At 46.3% G+C, this 22,527-nt stretch overlaps 1 protein-coding gene across 1 annotated transcript in view; it reads right to left on the reverse strand.

The window, feature by feature from the left end:
• Window positions 1-8,642: 8,642 nt before the first annotated feature.
• Window positions 8,643-22,527, reverse strand: part of NIM1K (NIM1 serine/threonine protein kinase) — a 76,138-nt gene continuing 62,253 nt past the window's right edge. Inside the window, exons 3-4 of the mRNA XM_027980088.3 lie at window positions 12,638-12,906; window positions 8,643-9,505 (exon numbers count right to left, since the gene is read on the reverse strand). Coding sequence (XP_027835889.1) covers window positions 8,756-9,505; window positions 12,638-12,906 — 1,019 coding nt within the window. The 3' untranslated portion in view covers window positions 8,643-8,755. The remainder of the gene's footprint in view (window positions 9,506-12,637; window positions 12,907-22,527) is intronic.

The raw sequence follows: 22,527 nt of genomic DNA on the forward strand, positions 1-22,527 counted from the left end.
CCATAAATAGTTGTGAAGAGAGTTACTGTGTTTTCCTAACAACAACCTAAGGTTAATGGTTGGCAATTAAACATTAAAAGCAGATTTTATAGCCAACATAGAACTGCCTACTACCAACTAGAGCCTCCAGCCTGAGTGTCTCAGGTTGCTGGTGTTCTCCCAGATGTTTCATAGAGAGAATTTTTACATTGGCAATAATATTGGATGAGATAATCTCAGTCGCTATCAATTTTTAGGATTATGTGAACCAAGAATTAAATCAGAATATTTTCTAGTACTGATCAGTTATTTTATCATGCTGTCATGTCTAGATTCAATACTTAGTAATGATTTTATTTTCTGGGCCAGTCTCCCAATTTCTCTGGGTGATTTAGAAGATAAGGCCTGTGTTCTCTAATCCTGCAGTTCTAGGAATTCTAGATCCTAATTCTGCAAAGTCTAAGATCCTAATTAATATGACGTTGAGAATTCTATCCTTCCCCTTCTCCTTTTTGGAGTTTTTGCAGTTAACTTCTTTTTTTTTTTTCTTTCTGGATTTTGTTAATTTCATGAACAGTGATGAGTACATTGAATATGAATGCTAGACAGAACTCAGACAGATGCAGACAGCTACTTCTCATCCTCCTGGGACTTGGTTGAAACCCTTCATCTCTTGTTTGCTGTTTGAAATGTCCTGACACACTAAAGTAGAGGTGGAGAGACCAAGGAATGTAACAGGATCTTTAAATAATTTAGAGCCATGTAATCTTCATATAAAAGCAAGCACTTCCTTTAAAATTTCTAGCAACCACTCTTAATTGGAAGTTCCTATTTTCCTAGTTAGTGGAAGAAAGAAATAATTGACCTGTGATTTTTTTTTTTTTCCCCCTCAAACTAGTACAAAGTTAATACTATGGTGCTGAAGATTATGAATACCAAGCCTCAGAAAGTTTATATTATCAGGGGTCTAGCTTAAAACAAAAAATGTACTTTTCATTGTAAATGTTTAGAAGTGCAAAGCAAAGAATTCACCTTTTCTTTGTCTTATTTCATTACTGTGCAGGCATCTAGAGTAAAAAATAATGAAAGTTTTGAATGAAAGCTTCCTTTTGCCTCTAGCTGCTTCTGCATGCTATTAAACTAGCACCTCCACTTCATCTTAGCAAAGCCTTGTTGGCCTTTGGGGATCTCCGCTCAAGATCTGTTCCTCCCTGAAGGCTGCCTCCACTACCTGAGTAGTAAGCACTTCTCACCCTACATATCAGATTTCTTTATTCAAACTTGCCAAGTCCTGAGGCATCCGGCCACTGCCTACTCAGTACCACTAAGGCCTCCTGTGTTTTTATTGCCCCTGCCTTCTCTGCTCCTCAGATATGCCAAATTTATTCCACCCTGGGCATCCCTGATGGCTCAGATGGTAAAGAATCTAACTGTAATGCAGGAGACCCAGGTTCGGTCCCTGGGTCAGGAAGATCCCCTGGAGAAGGGAAGGGCTACCCACTTCAGTATTCTTGCCTGGAGAATTCCATAGGCAGAGGAGCCTGGCAGGTTCCAGTCCATGGGGTTGCAAAGAGTTGGACATGACTGAGCGAGTAACACTTTCACTTCACTTACTCCAGCCTTAGAGCCTTCAATCTGTGGGCCCCACTTCAGGCCTCCTTTGCCCTTCCTTCTACAGCAGTCACACTTGTGACAGCTATGTCCATGTGGCCTCTGACTGGGATCTCAGAGAATATGATGGTACCTCTCTTGGGATTCCTGCTGCACACCCCTCATTTTGGTCTCATTGTGATACAAAGTCCACACAGAGGTCGTTGGAACTCATAATTTCATGGCCCAGAAGTATAGAGAGGTTAAGTTCCCACAGGGCCACTCTTGACAACAGTGGGCCCTTACTTGTTGGTCGAGAAATGCTTCCTCCTTCCCCTCACCTGGGCAGGGAAGCCTTCCGGACTGGTGGTTCCTCCGCTGAACTACCAGTTGCCTGATAGCTCTGTTGGTAAAGAATCTGCCTGCAATGCAGGAGACCCTGGTTCAATCCTGGGTCGGAAAGATCCCCTGGAGAAGGGATAGGCTACCTATTCCAGTATTCTTGTGCTTCCCTTGTGGCTTAGCTGGTAAAGAATCTGCCCGCGATGTGGGAGACCTGGCTTCGATTCCTGGGTTGGGAAGATCCCCTGGAGAAGGGAAAGGCTACCCACTCCAGTATTCTGGCCTAGAGAATTCCAGGGACTATATAGTCCATGGGGTCGCAAAGAGTCAGACATGACTGAGTGACTTTCACTTCACTTCACTTCAGCCAGTTTGGCAATACATCCTTTTATTGGCTTGCCTCTTTTATATTTCATTCCTGCATTGTAGGAACATTTCCCAAATGAATGACTTACACGGAAGCCTCTGTCTCAGGCTCTGTTCTTTTGGAGAAGCCAGGCTAATACAGTTGGTACCCAGAACAGCCCGACTCTCAGGATAGATGGCTGCAGCTGGTTTACTGACAGTCATGGCAAAAACCCCACTGCTGTTTGCAGTAGGCAGAATGGTTCCCATCCCCCAGCCAAAGATCTCTGCCTCTGGGAACCTAAGAATATGTAACCTTACATGGCAAAACCAGAAGTGATCCAGGTTGAGGACCTTGTAATGGGGAGAAATCCTAGATTGTCCAGATAGGCCCAACATAATCACAGGGTCCCTTAAAAGCAGAGAACCTTTCTGCGCTGTAGTCTGAATGAGATGTGACTATAAAAGGATGACCAAAGAGAAAGCCCATTGCTAACTTTGAAAATGGGGAAAGGAGATCATGAGCCAAGGCATATGGGCTACCTCTAGGAGCAGGTAAAAGCAAGGCGGTGGGTGCTCCCCTGATGAGGAACCAGGCCTGATGCCACCTGGATCATAGCCCAAAGAGACACATGATGGACTTCCGTCTCACAGCACTGTCAATAGAATGCTAATGTGCTGTTGGGAAGCAGGGTGCTGAGAACCCTGGCTTGCAGGAGCAGCACGATTTCCTGCTGAGCCTGTGGTCCATAGGTATAGATGGAAGGTGAAATACTGGATCCTGTGGCACCTGTGGCACCTGATGGGATGGGGCAATGATAAAGTCTCTGGATTTGGCTAGCTTTTAACTGTTTTGGAAACTTGTCGGGGGTTGTGGTGGGCAGTGACAGGTTTAAGTCAACTGTCAGCTCAAGGTTGAGGGCAGGAGGAAATGGGGGGCGGGGTGCAGGATGAGATGGTTGGATGGCATCATTGACTCCATGGACCTGAGTTTGAGCAAGCTCCAGGAGATAGTAAAGGACAGGAAAGACTGGCGTGCTGCAGTCCATGGGGTCACAAGGAGTCAGACATGACTGGGAGACTGAACAACGACAAACATCAGCTCAAGGTATACTGAAAGCCCACGGGCATTTGAAGTGAGAGTTAAGGAGAGCTTCTCTCCTGCAGCAGAGAGAAAACTACATAAAACAGGCACCAGGTCTACTGTAAGGCAGGCTGAGCTGCAAAGGAAATGAAATACTCAGCCTTGACCATTCCTTATCAAAGTCGTAACCTCAATAGCAAGAGTAGGACAAGGCAGGGCAAACAGTGTAGAAGAGCCTGCAAATGCTGAAGACCAGGATCCCGCAAGTGTGGGGCTGGAAGGAGCAGCTCGTACTTCCTTTCCTGAACAGCCTGCCAATACCGCTGGTGAGACCAACACCCGAGGATGCTTGACCTCCTCAAGATGTTCTTCCAACACCCTTATTCTCCAGACAAGGAACTGGTCCTGTCTCAACATAATCTGAGCAGAGAAATACAACCTCTGTCAGGGAGAAAGCACCTAGACACTGAGGGAATTACAGAAGCTGGCTAATATGCTACCGTCAGGAACCAGAGGGGAATGTGTGCGAGTGGACTCTGAAGGGAGTGAGCTGGGGATGGAGGTTGAGGCAGGATGACAGGGTTTATCATGGGAGCCTGTCCCTGTGAGGTGAACGTCACCTGAAGCTGGCCCTGATATCACTGCTGGGATGGCTACTGAGGTTTGGATGTGAGTCTGGCATACCAGTGAGGTGGAGATGGTGGAACTGCTGTGCTATACAATTAAGGAAAGGCTCAGAAAGTTCCAAGAAGTGTGACTGTTAGAATGGATTCATTATGTGAGTCTGAAGAACCACCTAAGATCCCAGGACACTGCCTTTACACAGGCAACAAAGACTGCAGTGGGGAGGGGCACCCCAATTCCCACAAGCTCAGTGACGACCGACCCCTGCAGGCAGGGATGAGAGTAGGAAGTGCCATCGTGAAACAGGGCATGCATGGGATTCCAGAGTGGCAGAGGCCATGTAGCATTACTTGAATGTCAGAGGCGAGGTAGACATAGTAACTTGGGCACTGAGGCTAGAGTGGGAGTCAGGGTGCTTGGTTTGCAGGGCTTTGGGACAATGGCTAACAGATCAGAGTTGAGTGACAATTTGTAGAGTGTTACTTGACTTGTATAACCAGAAAGGAAAGAAAAGAGGCAAGCTGTGAGCAGTAGGCTGGTGTAGCCTGTCACAATAAGAAAATTATGATTCCAGATCTGAGCTAATTTACAGATCCAGTGCACAGTGAGGGGGGAGCCAAGATTCCGTGAGGAAAGGCCCTGCTACAAGTGTATATGATATGTATAGGATGTTTAAGGCCTGTTGGATAAAAGGTGTGAACTGGACACCAGAGAACCCCAAGTACCATTACAGCCCTATGTGTAGACAGAGGGGATGGAGACCTGTGGAGACCAGGTGGTGGCTGGAGCTCTGGCCAAAGTCTCTCCCACACTGGGGGTCTCATCTTGGGGTCCTTTTCTTTGTCTCCAAGTACCTATTTGGCATAAACACATTTAGACCCCTGACCTGTGGAGTAAGAACCATTTTGAGAGGAGGCACCACATGGAGACCTCTGAAAGTATGTCATCTCCTCAGCCATGTTAATAACTCGTAAGTAACCACATGAGGAAGCGCATCCATCAGTGTCACCATCGGAGAATAATAAAGAACCCAAAGGTAATGGGTTCCATCATAACCTCGTTAACTTACTTTACTCATCAGACTCCTAAAGAGAGCAGATGGCTAATGAAGGATGACAGTGGACCGCTGTTAGTCTCAGTTTCCGCTGGATGTGAATTTTACACAAAGACTCTCACACTGATATGCAGCTATTTGGGGGGAAATTATCATTCTCATTTTACATCAAAAGGGAGGATTAAAGCAGTTCACAGACATACAGAACAGACTTATGGACACCGGGGGCAGGGGTTGGGGAGGAGAGGTTAGGACATATGGAGACAGTAACATGGAAACTTTACATTACCATATGTAAAATAGATAACCAATGGGAATTTGCTGTATGACTCAGGAAACTCAAACCGGCACTCTGTAACTACCTAGAGGGGTGGGATGGGAGGAAGGTGGCAAGCAGGTTCAAGAGGAAGGGGACATGTGTATTCCTAAGGCTGATTTATGTTGATGTTTGGCAGAAACCAACACAATTCTGTAAAGCAATTCGCCTTCAATTAAATAAATTTAAAATTAAAAAGCAGTTCATACTTTTCTGGGATAGATATTCTCACGTATCCTGTTGCCCTGAGGCAATGTGAAATCTGCTCTACATCACAAGATAGTCTAAAAGGACCCTCATCATCTTGATGCTCTGCAGCACTTTATGCTGGTCCATGCAACAGCATTCTAGACGGATGTAGCATCAGAAAGTAGCGAGTCCTCCAGAGGCCGTACTAAGACTTGTGTGTGTCAGAGTGTGGGTGATGTTCTATGAAAATGCAGGGGCCAGGCCACACTGATGAAGTGTGTAGAGGACCAGTGACTTGAGGCACATCTCTGTATGTTGCACCTTGTACCCTTTATCACTGAGATAGAGACACAGGGTTTAGTAGGCCTCTCTGGGTTTTGGAAATACACATATTGTACCTGATATATTCCTCCAACCATTTATCAGGACTGCTGGTTTCAAGTGGATGCCACAGAAAAAGGACCTACAGTAGTTTCAGGCTTCAGTGCAAACTGCATTGCTACTCTGACTGTCTAAGTGGTGCTTAAGAACATGGTGTGTTGTTTGGCCACCCCTGCAGAAGGTTATAGCACAGCCCTGCAGGATCCAGGAGTGAGGCCACGCTTTCTGCAACAGAACTCCTCAGGCTCTCAGCATGTTTCTGGGCCCTAGGAGAGACTGAGCACCTGATTATGGGTCACCAAGGGACCAAGCAGATCTCGTGAGCTGAGCATTATCAGATCCACAGAGTCATACATTCAGACAGACAAAGCAATGATTCATCCTCACAGAGCTGACATCTACACAGGATATAGGTTCACCTTTCCTGTCTTCAGTGAATCCTCCAAGACCGTCATGCGAGGTCCGAGAGAATACCTGATCCATTATCATGTATATTACATGCCATTGCCTCAAATACCACATCTTTGGTAAAAGCAGTGGGGGCAATGGGCACATGACCATGGGATGTACTTCTCTTACTAAGTACCTCAGCAGCAGAAGCAGCCAGCACGGACAGAGCGATGGGGCAGGACAACATCCTGCAGGGCTGAGGTGCTGACCTCCAGGATTCCGTATACATGCTTTAACACTGGCTCATAAATATATGTTCCTTGCTGTTAAAATATACAAGTCTGGGCACCATTGGATGGAAGTAGAATTGATTTTTCTTACCATGACAGTCTCTGATAGCTCAGTCGGTAAAGAATTCGCCTCCAATGCAGGAGACCCTGGTTAGATTCCTGGGTCAGGAAGATCCCCTGAAGAAGGGAAAGGCTACCCACTCCAGTATTCTGCCCTGGAGAATTCCATGGACTGTATAGTCCATTGGGTCACAAAGAGTTGGAAATGACTGAGCGACTTTCACTCACTCACCATGACAGTCAAGGACCCTCTTGAAGAATTTGTATTTCCATACTTTGGCTACCTGATGTGAAGAACTGACTCATTGGAGAAGACTGTGATGCTGGGAAAGATTAAAGGCAGGAGGAGAAGGGGAAGACAGAGGATGAGATGGTTGGATGGCATCACTGACAATGGACATGAGTTTGAGCAACCTCCGGCAGTTGGTAATGGACAGGGAAGCCTGGCGTTCTGCAGTCCATGGGGTCACAAAGAGTTGGACACGATTGAGTGACTCACCTGAACTGACTGAGCAACTAACACTTTCACTTCTGACTCCAAAACTGGGGGCAGGGCCTCACAGTCTGTTTTAACACAGCTTCTGGGTGGTCTGGTGACCTGGAACTTGAGAATCACCCCTGGGACTTATTTGACTAATCCTACTGCATTAAGTCCTTCTAGCTCTCACCCCATGAAGGAGACTGACAGCAATGGATCAGACTTAATGGAGGAAGAATGTGAGGAGGGCTGGGGGTGGGCTGTGTCCGACCACAGATTTCAGATCCTTTCAGCCACACTTCCTTCTCCAGCCACTAATGCAGCAACCACTAGGGCAAGCTGGGTGGCTTCACATCGCCCCTACTTGACCGCATCTTGTCCCAGGGCCAACTGTATGTACCTCTTACTTCCTGCCTTGGGATTGCCCTGGCTCTAAGGCATGAGAAGTATGAGGAATCCTCATGGCCCTCACTCATCACAATCTGGAGGTGCAGGTGGCATCGTGGGGCCCATGGAGCTGCTGGATAGACACTTTACCTTTGAGTACCCTGGGCAGACTCCTCAGATGTGTTTCATAAGGCTCCTCAGAGCATCCTACAGGACTGGGTGACAGTCACCTGGAGCACGGGCCACCCTGTAATGATCCTCCCTGCTTCTCGCCTCTACCCTCCTTCCTGCTCTCTAGGATCACTTCCCAAATCAATCACTCTACATGGAGCCTCTGTCCTAGGCTCTGTTCGGAAGGAACCCCGTCTCAAACCCTTCGTTGCTTGGAATGCTCACGGCTGGTTTTCCAAGAGTCACTCCTGCTCTCATTCAGATCTCAGATCGTCGGCTACTCAAACCAGACTTCCCCAACATACAAGGTGGCAAGCCTCTAATATCAGATTACTGTATTTGAATTATCTGCGTAGCATCTATTACTATCTGATATTTTAGAAAATGTTGTTGCTGTTGTTAGTACCTTTGTTCAGCACAAGACTATCCCACACAGGAGAGGAAGGACTTGGCCTATTTTTGATTTTGCAGGATCTTGAACAGTGCCTGGTATATGGTAATGTAACGCAATGTGTCTGCTCAGTCCTGTCTGACTCTTTGCGATCCCATGGATTGCAGCCCACCAGGCTCCTCTGTCCGTGGGGATCCTCTGGGCAATGATACTGGAGTGGGTTGCCCATTTCCTCCTCCAGGGGATCTTCCCAACCCAGGGATTGAGCCCATGTCTCTTGTGTCTCCTGCATTGACAGACAGCTTCTTTACCATGGAGCTAGCTGGGAAATTCATTCAGCAGTGGGATTCAAACCCACGCCTCTAGGGGATCCTGCTATCTGAACACAGTACCCTGGATTGCTTGGCCATCGTATTTTGCAGCACCTTAAATTGTGCATAGCACATGGTTGGCACTGTGTAAATATTCCTCAATTAACTGAATGAAGGCTAGAGTTTGAGAACAAAACAAGATTGCAAACCAAGCTAGAATCTGAGCTAACAAACGTTTGGGAGGGGCAGGGGGAAATGCATATCTTAAATTTAAATTTATTTAAAAATTATAAAAAGTCTCCACTCAAGTTGGTGAAAAAAATTTTAAAGCAGCAACAACGATCTTAGTTAATTACCAGCAATCTAATGCGATTTATAAAATTGAACAAAATTTGGATGTGTGTCTTATGCCTCTATAGACACGAGATCCTTTCTTTAGGTCCTTGTCTTTAGGGTCTGGTAGTATCATTATTGGAACACTTTCCAAAGCCTTTTTCTTTTGGACTCTATGCAAAATAATTCGATAGACCCCTGTGATGGAGCTTCGGGCATCTCTCCCTTGGTTATTGCGAATGTGCTCTTCCGTAATGCCCAAGTGTTCTAAAGTGCTTTTGACCTCATTTTCTTCTTCTTTGAGGCTGCTGGTCTCTGACAAATGTTTGGGATCTAGCTGGAAAGGCTCCAAAGGGGTGGGGTACGGCACCCCTTGCATCCACTCATTGTTCATGATGGAGTCGATTCCGTACCTCTCTGCGGGTACTGGCTGGAGGACTCCCCGTATGAGGCGGAGGCAGGGCTCTGACACGTGTGGAGGCACGCTGTAGGTGCCTTCCAGGATGCTCTTCTTCAGTTTGGCCACGGTCTCTGCCCGAAATGGCATGGTACCAGTCACCATGAAGTAGAGAAGCACCCCCAAGGCCCAGATGTCCACATAAACGCCGACATAGTGCTCATCTCGAAAAAGTTCAGGCGCCGCGTAGGGTGGAGACCCACAGAAAGTGTTCAGCATTTCACCTTTTTTACTGACTGTACTGAATCCAAAGTCGCCCACCTTCACACAAGTATTATTGGTATAGAACACATTTTCTGCTTTCAGATCTCTGTGAATAATTTGGTTTTCATGCTGTGGAAAAAGACAAAGGAGGGAAAGTCATCATTCTCAAAGTAAAAACCAACATTAAAGATGCAGTAGTTGCTCCGAAACAGTGAGGTGATGTTGGCATAACAACAGAAATTCAATGGAGATCAACTGAAGTCATGTCAGATCTCAGACCTTGCAAGCTGCCCTGGCATAACCTTTAGCCAAATGTAACACCTGTACCCTCCAAGCAGACCAAAGGTTCTGTTCTGTGGAGTCAAGGCTGGAGTCTGTCCCCCACGTGGCCCTAGGAATTAATGCCAAAAGTAAGGCCCAGATGGGCTTCCCTCCTAGCTCAGTTGGTAAAAAATCTGCCTGCAATGCAGGAGACCTGGGTTCGATTCCTGGGTCAGGAAGATCCCCTGGAGAAGGAAATGGCAACCCACTTCAGTATTCTTGCCTGAAGAGTCCCATGGACAGATGAGTCTAGCAGGAGTCAGACAAGACTTAGTGACTAAAGAGAGAGAGAAAGAGAAAGACCTAGATCTTGTGAAACACAATGAAACAGTAATCCTTCCCCTCTGAGATCATATGTGGGTTTTCCTGGCTGAGCAATCTCTCGACTAGGGCCAACCTCAAGAAGAAAAAGCCCTCCTCCAACCCGCTACCCCTGCTCCTTTGGATGGGCTCCTCTAATTTTATACAATTCAGTAGAAGGGAGAAATTTATAGTGGACAAGTTTCTGGCAGCAGATCCCATCCCACTCTTGCATTCTGGATTCAGACAACCTTGAAGACTCTTGACCAATTTAATGCCAAGGGCACTTGGGAAATGGTTTAACATTTCCAGATGGACCTTCTGGGGTAAGAGTCCAAGCTTCGGAGCCTGACATTTTTATTAATTCTAGGTTCAACTATGCCAGTTGTGTATGTGAGTGTCAGCTTTCTTCTTTGTAAAACAGAACACTGAGGACCACCTCCTAAGGCTCTTGTATGGGCTTCCCTGGTAGCTCAAATGGTAGAGTCTGCCAGCAATGCAGGAGACCCAGGTTCGATCCCTGGGTCAGGAAGATCCCCTGGAGAAGGACATGGCAACCCACTCAGTATTCTTGTCTGGAAAATCCCATGGACTGAGGAGCCTGGTGGGTTACACCCCATGGGGTGGCAAAGAGTCGTACAAGACTGAGCAACTAACACACACACAAAGCTCTTGTGAGAACCGAACGTGATGCTGTATCTGCAGTGTTCAGCATGGTCCTGGCATACAGCAAGCAAACCCAATAAAATCCAGATCTATGCCTGTCATCCTCTCTTTTTGGAGACCCGAGGGCTGGAGAAAGTCCTGGTATAGAGCCTCAGAGGGCTCAGTCTGCATTCTCGACTGCTGGATCCTCTCTGCTCTCCTGCCAGATCTCTTTCTGAGTAGAATGTGGAAGACCCTGACCACCTGCTCCACTGCTTGGTGTATGTTGTTCAGTTGCTCAGTTATATCTGACTCTTCATGACTCCATGGACTGCAGCACTCCAGACTTCCCCGTCCTTCACTGTCTCCCAGAATTTGTTCAAACTCATGTCCATTGAGTCAGTGATGCCATCCAACCATTTCATCCTCTGTCGTCCCCTTCTCCTGCCCTTAAACTTTCCAAGCTTCAGGGTCTTTTCCAATGAGTTGGCTGTTCGCATCAGATGGCCAAAGTATTGGAGCTTCAGCTTCAGCATTATGCGTGGTATAGGTCTGGCTTAGTTCTCAGCCTGGGGAAAGTCCACCCCAGCAGTCACTTAGGTGACAATCAGTGGTACCACAGCCACCACTATCAGGCTTAGGTTCTCCCTTCTTCACTTTTTTTTCTTCCCCCTCTCCCTCCTAAGTGTGATCTCGGGGTCCCTAGAGCACTGCTGCTGCTGCTGCTAAGTCGCTTCAGTCGTGTCCAACTCTGTGCGACCCCAAAGATGAGGCTCCTCCAACCTGCTAATAATTTGGCCAGGAGCTCACTGATCCCAGTTCTTATCTCACGACATCCAAGCAGAAGAGCACACTAGATACAGCTTCTCAGCTAACACAGATCCCAGACAAGTGTCTCTTCCTGCCAGTTACACTGAGAGCTGAGCAAAGAAGATGGCCAAACCTTCTGCGCTAACAAAATGGTACAAGTGGTGGTCAGGACTGCAAGTCTGATTCCTCCTGTGTGCCCAGTAGTATGGTTGTTGATAGAGAGGACACAGGAGAATCGGGGACAGTGCTTAAGGAGTCCAGATTTACGTAAAGAAATAATCAGAGAACTAAAATCAGAAAGACACAAGCAAATGTTAGTGTGCTGAGCACAGAGGCAGGAGAACTAGAAGAGCCACCAAAGGTATGAAGATCAGCGCGGGCTGAGACCAGACTGAAGAAGGCTTCACAGAGAGATTCAAGCTGAGCTGGGTCCCGAAGTGTGGATGAGATCGGGAATGTGAGGCGTGATAAGAGGGGAGAGGGCATCCTAGACACAAAAGGAAAGCAAAGCCAGGAAGCAGCTAGAAGCCAGTTCTCTGAGTACCAGAAGACGGGCTTGGAGGAATAGGTGTGGCCGGGGAATGGGTGTCGGTCATTTGGCTGCTCAGAGTGACTCCTGTCAACTTCCGCAGAAGCCAGGAGGCTGCCATGTAACTGAGACCCCTGGGCGTCGCTTTGGAGGTCAGGAGCACAATCCCAGCCAGACCTCTGACTCTCAGAGAAGGGGCTGCTATCTGCCCTTATAAAGGACTGAAGCCCTCAGGGATGCTTAGATCAGGGGGCCCCGACCCCCAGTATTGGCCCATGGCCTGTTAGGAACCAGGCTGCACAGCAGGAAGTGAGTGGAGGGTAAGCAAGTGAAGCTTCACCTGTGCTTACAGCTGTTCCCCATCACTCATGTTACTGCCTGAGCTCTGCCAAGGGCATTAGATACTCAAAAGAGTTCGAACCTTACTGTGATCAGTGCATGGGAGGGATCTAGGTTGCAAGCCCCTTATGAGAATCATCCTGAAACCACCCCCACCCACCCCGCCCCCTGGTCCATGGAAAACTTGTCTTTCACAAAACTGGTCCCCGGTGCCAAAAAGTTTGGAGACTGTGGGCTTAGACAAAGGTAAACTGAAGCCCCATGCTTCCATCCTGGCGGGGAATGGGAGCCAGATCCTCCCTCCTCACCCTGCTCACCATGTGCTTCACGGCAGACACAATCTGAGAGAAGATGAGCTTGCTTTCTGGTTCTGAGAACTTCCCTTCTGTGCTGATCTTCCCAAAGAGCTCCCCTCCCCCTGCATACTCCATCACCAGGTGGAGCTTGGATAGAGTCTCCACGACCTCATAAAGGCGGATGATGTTGGGATGGTGCAGTTTTTCCATGCTGGAGATTTCACGGGATAGCAGCCTTTGGGTTTTCTGGTCTAACTTGGTCTTATCCAGGATCTTAATGGCCACTTTTTCTGGAAAAAAAGAAAAAAAGTCAAAGGATGTGCCTGAATTCATAGCTGCTTAGAACTGGAAGGAACCTAGTCCCTTTATTTTTATTTTAATAGACACAGAGGTTAAGTGGCTGTTTCTAGCTCAGAGAGCTCCTAGCAGTTTTTGAGTTCAACATCAGTGCTGGTCCCTGGAATCAGTATGACTCTACCATGTATAGGTTTTAATGCCAACTTCTGCCTCCGAAGGAGGTTTCAGTTCGGTGAGGTTTATCCAGTTTTCTGGATGAAGCACTTCTACATAGCCAACAGAGACTCTCTTGATCAGGTCCAAGCCACCCCTTCAGCCTCATTGTCCATCATTCCTATCCATGGTCCCCACCTCCCCATGTACCCTTCAGTCTGTTACAGGATGCTTTGCAGTTCACTGAAAAGGTCTTTTACATTCACACCCGGGATCTCTTCTCTACCTGCATCCACCAGGACTTATTTCTCTATCTGGCTCATCACTCCTTCCCTATCTTTACTCGGTTAATAACAGATGATTCTTCACGGCCAGCCTCAGAAACAACCTCTTCCAGGAAGCCTTCTATGACACCTGTCCTTGGAAGATGACATCCAATTTCTGTGTATTCTCTGTACAATAATCTCAGCCCCCTGCCCTGAAAATGATGACTCCTTACTTGTTTCTTCCTCCTACCCCCATCCTTGCCTGGGCTGTGTTCTGATTTGACTTTGTCAGTGCCCGGCACACCATGTACCAGCATGGAAAACATCAGTGCTCAGTTTGGGTGAAGTGTTAGAGAGCCACGAGGAGATGGGCACTGCAAGGTACCACTGGTGGGAGGATTAGTTGGTAAGATGGTTCTGGATTGTAGTTTGGTTTTACATCTTGAGAGCCTTAAAAATGGTTGAACATTTGACCCAGATTTTTTCCATTTTGGCAGTTAATCTTAAATAATCTGATGCATATACAAGATTGCTTGTGTAAGACAACTTCGGTGATACAGAGAACAGCTTAGGAGTCTAGCGAGAAATATAGTTAAAATAAAGTGTGGTTCACCTATCTCCACAATGGTACAGAGCTAGCAAAATGTTATGTGCAGTGATTAAAATAATGATGTTGATCTCTATTGATGGACATGGAAAGATATTCAATATAGAACATGTGAGGGGACTTCCCTGGTGGTTCAGTGGTTAAGAATCCTCCTGCCAACGCAGGGTACATGGGTAGGAGCCCTGGTCCTGGAAGATCCCACATGCTGCAGGACAACTAGACCCGTGAGCCAAACTACTGAACCCCGCACTCTGGAGCCTGTGCTCTGCAACAAGAGAAGCCAACAATGAGACGCCAGTGCAGTGCAGCTACAGAAAGCCTGCATGAAGCGACAAAGGCTCAGCGCAACCAATAAATAAACATTAGAAACAAAGAACATGAGGAAAAACACAAATATGCATTTGCATAGGGAAAAAAATCTGGCAAGATAATACACCAAATGCGTAGAATAGTTATATTATTAATAGGGGGATCATGGATGGTTTTCCTTTTTTTAATTTTCCTACAATTAATTATATAATTAACATCAATGAATTATGTATTAAAAATGGTTAATGTTTGAAAATGAATGAATCTCTACTAAAAACTGACACTTCTTTTTTTTTTTTTTTCGCTCAAACTGGACCAGACTTTGATAAGAATTTTGCAGGCAAGAAATCTTTGGAGAACACAGGATGGCAAGGCTCCTATTTGACCTACTTGGAAAACAACTGCTTTGAAGAACTTTGACACAGTGCTTGTGCTCAGTCACTCAGTCATGTCTGACTGTTTGCAACCTCATGGACTGTAGCCCGCCAGGCTCCTCTGTCCATGGAATTCTCCAGGCAAGAATACTGGAGTGGGTTGCCATTTCCTTCTCCAGGGGCTCTTCCCAACCCAGAGATCGAACCCAGGTCTGCATTGCAGGTGGACGCTGAGCCACTGCTGCTAAGTCACGTCAGTCGTGTCTGACTCTGTGCAACCCCATAGACGGCAGCCCCCCAGTCTCCCCCGTCCCTGGGATTCTCCAGGCAAGAGCACTGGAGTGGGTTGCCATTTCCTTCTCCAATGCATGAAAGGGAAAAGTGAAAGTGAAGTCGTTCTGTCACGTCTGACTCTTCACCACCCCATGGACTACAGCCCACCAGGCTCCTCCGTCGATGGGAGTTTCCAGGCAAGAGTACTGGAGTGGGTTGCCAGTGCCTTCTCCGCTGAGCCACTAGGAAAGCCCAAGAATACTGGAGTGGGTAGCTTACTCCTTCTCCGGGGGAATCTTCCCAACCCAGGAATCAAACCCGGGTCTCCTTTGCAGGAGGATTCTTTACCAGCTGAGCTACCAGCTGAGCTTCTATCTTACACATGTGAAAATAGAAGCAGCTAGTTTAAAGTAAGAGTGTCAGTGGTTTTGTTAAAGTAGGTCATAGGTCTCCCAGAAGACAGCGGGCAGAATTTCCCGGTGGCTGATGCGCCCACGTTGGCTCAGGGCGTCCGCAATATCTCAATATCGTGGGGGAGGCTCTACCGAGCAGAACCCTGGGGGCTCCCGCGCCCTCCCTCCGCAGGCCATGCTCCAGGCAGAGGGACTGACCGCCCCGGCCAGCCCCCAGAGTTGGGGGGGGATGGTGGGGGTAGGGGTCCCCTCCCTCGTCGTGGCTTTCCTACTCTTCAGTCTTTGGGATTAAGAATCCGGGCAGCTGTTTACCTGAAACAGAAACTGGTTTTGCGTAGCCCATTAGGCGAGCTGTTATTTTATTCATTTATTTTTTATAATTCTCACAGCACACAATCCACCCATAGTGTGCAATTCCATGGTTTTTTAGTACACTTGGAATTATAAAGCCATCCTCACAATGCAGGAGACCTGGGTCTGATCCCTGGGTCGGGCAGATCACCTGGAGAAGGGATAAGCTACCCACTCAGTATTCCTGGGCTTCCCTAGAGGCTCAGAATCCGCCTGCAATGCAGGAGACCTGGGTTCGATCTCTGGGTTGGGAAGATCCCCTGGAGAAGGAAATGGCAACCCACTCCAGTATTCTTGCCTGGAGAATTCCATGGACAGAGGAGCCTGGTGGGCTACAGTCCATGAGATCGCAAACAGTCAGACATGATTGAGCGACTGAGCACAGCACTGTGCCAAAGTTGTTCAAAGCAGTTGTTTTCCAAGTAGGTCAAATAGGAGCCTTGCCTTCCTGTGTTCTCAAAGCTGTTGTTTTTAAGGGCTGCTGCTGCTGCTAAGTCGCTTCAGTCGTGTCCGACTCTGTGCGACCCCACAGACGGCAGCCCACCAGGCTCCGCCGTCCATGGATTTTCCAGGCAAGAGTACTGAAGTGGGGTGCCATTGCCTTCTCCGTTTTAAGGGCTAGAGTAGTGAATTTCGTCCTTCAGTCTGGCAGCTTGCTGGTAGGAGAAGCCGCCACTCCGCCCGGTCCTCCCAGCGCCCGCCCAGCTTCAGTTCAGGTGCGGGCCCTTCTCTACCGCCCCCTCCCGCCCGGGATCGGCACTCTCGCTCCTCGCACTGCCTGCAGGTCAGGCGGCTATCTCAACCCGCCCTTTACCACCATCCTAGCTTTGGTTTTTCAATTGTATACCTGAGTGGTTGTGAGCAGAGGCTGCCCTCCCAGGGTCGGGGTCAGAGTGAGGCAAGAGAGGAGCTGTGAGGGGAAGCCCTTCCTGAAATTCTACACCCTATGCCTGCTCACTCTAGTCCCAACCTGCTTCCTCCACTTTGTGTTAAATCAGATTCTAGCCATGCCTCCTCTAACACTAATGTATAATCACAGGAAACATTTTAAAATCCCTGGTGTTCTGGATTGCCACTAAGTGGTAGAAATCGCAGTTCCACGAAGAACTAGGTCTCTAAGTCCACCCCTTCAACAAATGTTCCGGCAGTACCTACTGTGTTCCAGATGGTGAAGAAGACAGACATGTGAGACAGAGGAACTTTGAGAAAAACCTTATTACACTGTGGCGTGTGTTAGGAAGGGGTGCGGATGGGAGAACAGACAGCTCCCCATTAAGAAGTGATACACCCTGTGACCAGGAGGTGAGGAAGGAGGCCCAATACCTGGCCATGGGAAGGGGACAGTGTGCCAGGTCTGGGCAAGATGTCCTGTTTGTGTTTGAAGATCCCACTATGTTGGACATTGAGAACTGAAGTGGGTGGAGGTGGAGGGGAAGGAGTCACTAACCAGCCCGGAGCAGTAGGCAGGTGTCACATGACCCAGAGCCTTAGAAGTTATTACAAGAAATGTACCCTTGGAACCAATACAATATTGTAAAGTAATTAGCCTCCAATTAAAATAAATAAATTTAAATTTTAAAAAAAAAGAAAGAAATGTAGCCTTGGGTCTTCCCTGGTGGTCCAGTGGTTAAGAATCTGCCTTCCAATGCAGGGGAAATTCGAGTCCTGGTTGGGGAACTAAGACCCCCATGTGCCTCAGGGCAACTAAGCCAGCCCGCCCCATGCCCTGTCAAGACTACTAGAGAGAAGCCTGTGCACTTCAACAAAAGATCCCACATGCTGCAACTAAAGCCTCATGCAGCCAAATAAAGAAATATTTTTAGAAAGAAAGAAAGAAATATAGCTTTGGAGGAAGGAAATGAAGAAATAGGTTATATGTGAAAAAAAAATGTTGCCTGATTTATCAGTAAACAAAGAATGTTGCAGCCATCAAGCCTTCACATTACAGCCACTGAAGATGAGCCCTGAGGGAACTGGGGATGGAAATAGGATGCCAGCCATCAAGCAGTCAGCCCGGCAGTCACCCCCATCCGCAACCCCAGCCCCCTGCACCCAAGCAGACTCAGGAGGAGAAAGCACAGGATATTGGCTCCATTAGCTGAGGTGCATATCCCAGGAATGGTTTCAATGAGTCCAGACTCTTGCATCTTCCCAGACATAGAAAAGTGCTGAATTCCTTAACTTGGGATATCTGGTTTTCTTTAACAGTAATCTCTTGGACTTCTGACTACCTGGTCTCTGTTGCAAGAACTCCTATATATTCTGGTTCCTCTTATACCTCTTCAGAGTAATCTCTCAGAGATATCCGAGAGACTGTGTTCCCCGCTTAAGTCCTCAGTTTTGCCTGCTGAATAAAAGATAATTCTCAACTTTTAGGCTGTGCTTTTCATTTTCAAACGACAAGGATAGATTAAGAGGTACAAACTTCCAGTTATAAAATAAAAGTCACAGGGATGTAATATATAGTTTAGGGAATATAGTCAATAATATTATAATAACTCTATATGGTGACAGATGACTTATAGTGATCATTTTGTATTGTATAAAAATATTGGATCACTATGTTGTATACCTGAAAGTAATATAATTTTAGGGAAGCCCATTATAATATGGTAAGTTAATTACACTTCAAATTTTTTTCAAATTGCCTTTATTTTTAGAGAAGAATAAAACATTTTATTCTTAATATTTATTCTTAAAATGTGGGAAGACATTTTAAGGTTTTAAGGGATTGTCATAATCTGATTTCCATTTTATTCTTTAAAAAAATTTTTTTTTGGCTGCACTGGGTCTTCCTTACAGTGAGTGGGATTTCTCCAGTTGCAGCTTGAAGGCTTCTCTTGTCGTGGAGCACAAGCTCTAGAATGTGCAGGCTCTCTAGTTGTGGTGTGAGGACTTAGCTGCTCCGAGGCATGTGGGATCTTATGTCCCCTGAACTGCAAGGTGGATTCTTAATCATTAGACCATCAGGGAAGTCCCTGATTTCCATTTTAGAATGCGTACTCAGGCTGCAGTGTGGGGAATGGATAGGAGCAGAGGATGCCTAAGAGCAGGGCAGTGTTTTTGGAGGTGATGATAGCAATGGCAGAGAGAGGACTCTCTGGGTAGTGGCAGAGAGGAGAAAGAAAGCAGCAGAGAAATTTGAAAGATAAACCTCCCCTTTCTCCAAATTTAGTGAAAAGACTGACACATTCTTTAAACCAGGACTTGCAAACTCAAATGTCTCTAGAGGCTAGGGTGGAAATAAGGTGGCAGGCTTACTGTAAGGCAACAGGGAGTAGTGGGGACTGTGGCATCCTGAGGAATACATGCCTCAGAGCAAAGAGGTAGCTGTTACTCAACTTCAGACAGTTGTTACTATTGGGAATGTAGACTCGCTGTTGTCAAATCTAATGTTTTTCAAGAGACATCGGAATTGTAATGCAATCATTCTAATCATTAAGTGTCAACAACTAATTCAAATTTTTCAAACCTAGAGTGGATCAACCAAAAATCTGTCTTTAGGACCAAGGAGATAAGGGGAAGGAAAAGATACTAGAACCTAGAGAGTGCTGTGTAGAGACAGCTGCCTTGAGAGGAGCCGCGACCATTCTTCCAGAGTACAGCTGGCCTGAATCAACCTCATAGTCAGGCTGGGGGGACAGAGCTCAGACTCTTGCTCTCCTTCCTTTGATCCCCTGCAAGATCTCCCTACAAACCAAACCCAGCTGGAACCTAGAGGACTATAGTCTGGGACAGAGTGGAAAATGAAGGGTGGAAAATGGACCTGGGGAAACAGATGGGAGATGTCCAGCACAGCAAGCTTGGAGGGTGAGAGAGCAGGCTGCAGTAGAGTGGAACACAAGGGGCTGCACCCCGAGTCATGGAGTCAGGGAAGACTTTCTAACACTTTCCCTGGAGCCTAAGTGTTAACTAGAGGAAAGTAGGAGAGAAGCAATAAGGAGATATATGTGTGGATATATATATAGGGGTATATAGGGATGTATAGGAGAAAAGACCTTGAGATAGGAAAGCCCCTGACACCTTAGGGGACTGGTCTATACACTTTTTTGATTAGCTTCCCTTACTAATAAAACATTTTTAAGCATATCTTTTTGCCTTTTCATACTGTTCATGGGGTTCTCAAGGCAAGAATACTGAAGTGGTTTGCCATTCCCTTCTCCAGTGGACCACGTGTTGTCAGAGGAGAAGGGGATAACAGAGGATGAAATGGTTGGATGGCATCACTGACTCAATGAACATGAGTTTGAGTAAACTCCAGGAGTTGGTGATGGACAGGGAGGCCTGGTGTGCTGTAGTCCATGGGGTCACAAAGAATTGGACATGACTGAGTGACTAAACTGTAACTGAACTGTAACTATAAATATATACACTGTTAATATATGTAATCATAGATATTAAAAACCATGCAATTACAAATATAAAAAAGGCTTTAATATTTCCCTCCCTCATCCCAGTTGGCACCCCCACTTAGGCACCTCCAGGAGGAACTGAAAGAAGAGAGTGGAGCTGGCACATGGCGAATGAAGGAAAAGATAAGCCAGGATGAAGCCAGAGAGTCAGTCAGGACCAAAGTCCCTGAGTCATATTCTGGACCTCAGATTAAGGACTTTGAGAAATCATGGGAAATTTCCTTTTCTTTTTTTCTTTATTTTATTTTATACTAGAGTATAGTTGATCAGATGGTAAAGAATCTGGGGAAACCTAGGTTCGATCCCTGGGTTGGGACGATCCCCTGAGAAAGGGCATGGCAACCCACTCCAGTATTCTTGCCTGGAGAATCCCCATGGGCAGAGAAGCCTGGCGGGCTACAGTCCATGGGGTTGCAAAGATTCAGACGCAACTGAGTGACTAAGCACAGCACAGCACATAGTTGATAAACAACAACAACGTTGTGTTAGTTTCAACTGAACAGCAAAGTGATTTCAGTTATACATATACCATTCTTTTTCAAATTCTTTTCCCATTTAGGTTGTTACATAATATTGAGCAGAGTTCCCTGTGCTACACAGTAAGGCCTTGTTACTTACCCATTTTAAATATAGCAGTGTCAATTTCAGACTCCCTAACTATCTCCTCTGCCCCCAACCCTTCCCTCTGGTAACCAAAAGAAACCACTAGAAAGTTTCAAGCAGAGAGCTAGCTTACACGACCAGGCTTGCATTTTCTAAAAGATCACTTCTGGCTGCAGTGTGGATAAACACGGATGAGGGAGACAGATTACAACAGCTTAATCAACTAGGAAAGGGTGAGATATTTAGAAGGCGGAGTCAGTAGGACTGGGGGTTCAGCTAAGGTTTCGGGTTGAAGAAGAGGTCAAGGTTTCTGGGTTGAGGAACTGGGAGGATGATGGCATGTGTTGGAGAAGCATCTTTATTGTCGTTGGCATGGATTTGTGTGCTCCCTCAGCATCTCTGCTCTCTCTCTCATCCTGTTCACTCAGCTAAAACATACCTGGTTACACCGAGCCTCTCACCTACTCTCTGCCTGTACCCATCAGTGACCATGATGGCTTGTCTCACTTTGAATTCATGATTTGTAACCTCGGGTGCATCTTTAATGCTCCTGGCAAACACTTTATTTGTCTGGTCCAATAACACTCCTACACTTGTATTTATTTATTTATTTTTCACTCCTACACTTTTAGATGATACTTTCACAGCTTCTTTTCTCCCATCAGTTCTTTAATACTTTCTCTCCTTGCTCATAGCTGAATGACTTTGCTTTCTATTTTATTGAGTAAAGAAAGCAATAGAAGAGAATTTCCTCAAGTCTTCCAACCTACCTGAATCTGTGCTCATAAACTCTGTCTTCCTTTTTGTTCCTCTGGATAAATGGTCCCTGCTCCTAAAGCCTGCTATGACGCCTCCACATGTTGAATAGATTCCATCTACTCTCATCTACTCAAGAATAGGCAGCCAAAATTTCTTCCTTCTCTCCTGCATCATCAGTTTTAACCTTTCTACTTAATCTTTTCTACCTGCATACATTCATGCTATTTACCCATCTAAGAAAAATGAGAAAATCTTCCCAACAAAAATACATACATGCTAGCAAAAGACTGTACTAAAATATTCATAGTAACATTATTCATAGTAGCCCCCAATTGGAAACTGTCCTCATGTTCATCAACAGTAGATTGCATAAATTATAATATATTCGTACTGCTGTATAGCATAAGATGAGCTGCTCTATAGCATAAGAATGAAGCATCTAAACTACACAAAATAATACGAATGGTTTTCCCAAATTTTTTTTTTTCTTTTTGCCTATGCTGTGTGATTTGCACCATGGATTGCACTAGGGGCCCTGGCAGTGAGGGTGCTGGGTCCTAACCACTGGACCACCAGGGAAGCCCCGGTTTTCACAAATTTAATATTGAGCACATTAAATAAGACAAAAAAGAAGACATGCTGTATGAGGTCACTTACATAGTTTCACAGGTAATCTGTGATGTTAAAAGTCAGGATAGTGGTTACACTTGTTGTGTAGTCGCTATATCGTGTCCTACTCTTTTGAGACCCCATGGATTGTAGCCCCCCAGGCTCCTCTGTCCATGGTATTTCCCAGGCAAGCATACTGGAGTGGGTTGCCATTTCCTTCCCCAGGGGATCTTCCCGACCCAGGGATCAAACCTAGGTCTCTTGCATTGGCAGGTGGGATTCTTTACCACTGAGCCACCAGGAAAGCCCAGTTATATGTGTGGATGTAATAAATAGAAGCGGGGATGGGGAGCCTCTGAAGTACTGGGGATGTTTTCTCTTGAACTTGGTGGTGGTTATATAGGTTGTTTTTAGTTTGGAAAATTCATTTAACTGAATATTTCAGATTTTAAAACTTCGCTTGTGTATTTATGTACACTGAACAC

The sequence above is a fragment of the Ovis aries genome, chromosome 16 (assembly GCF_016772045.2).
Source record: "Ovis aries strain OAR_USU_Benz2616 breed Rambouillet chromosome 16, ARS-UI_Ramb_v3.0, whole genome shotgun sequence".
NCBI classification, from domain to species: Eukaryota; Metazoa; Chordata; class Mammalia; order Artiodactyla; family Bovidae; genus Ovis; species Ovis aries.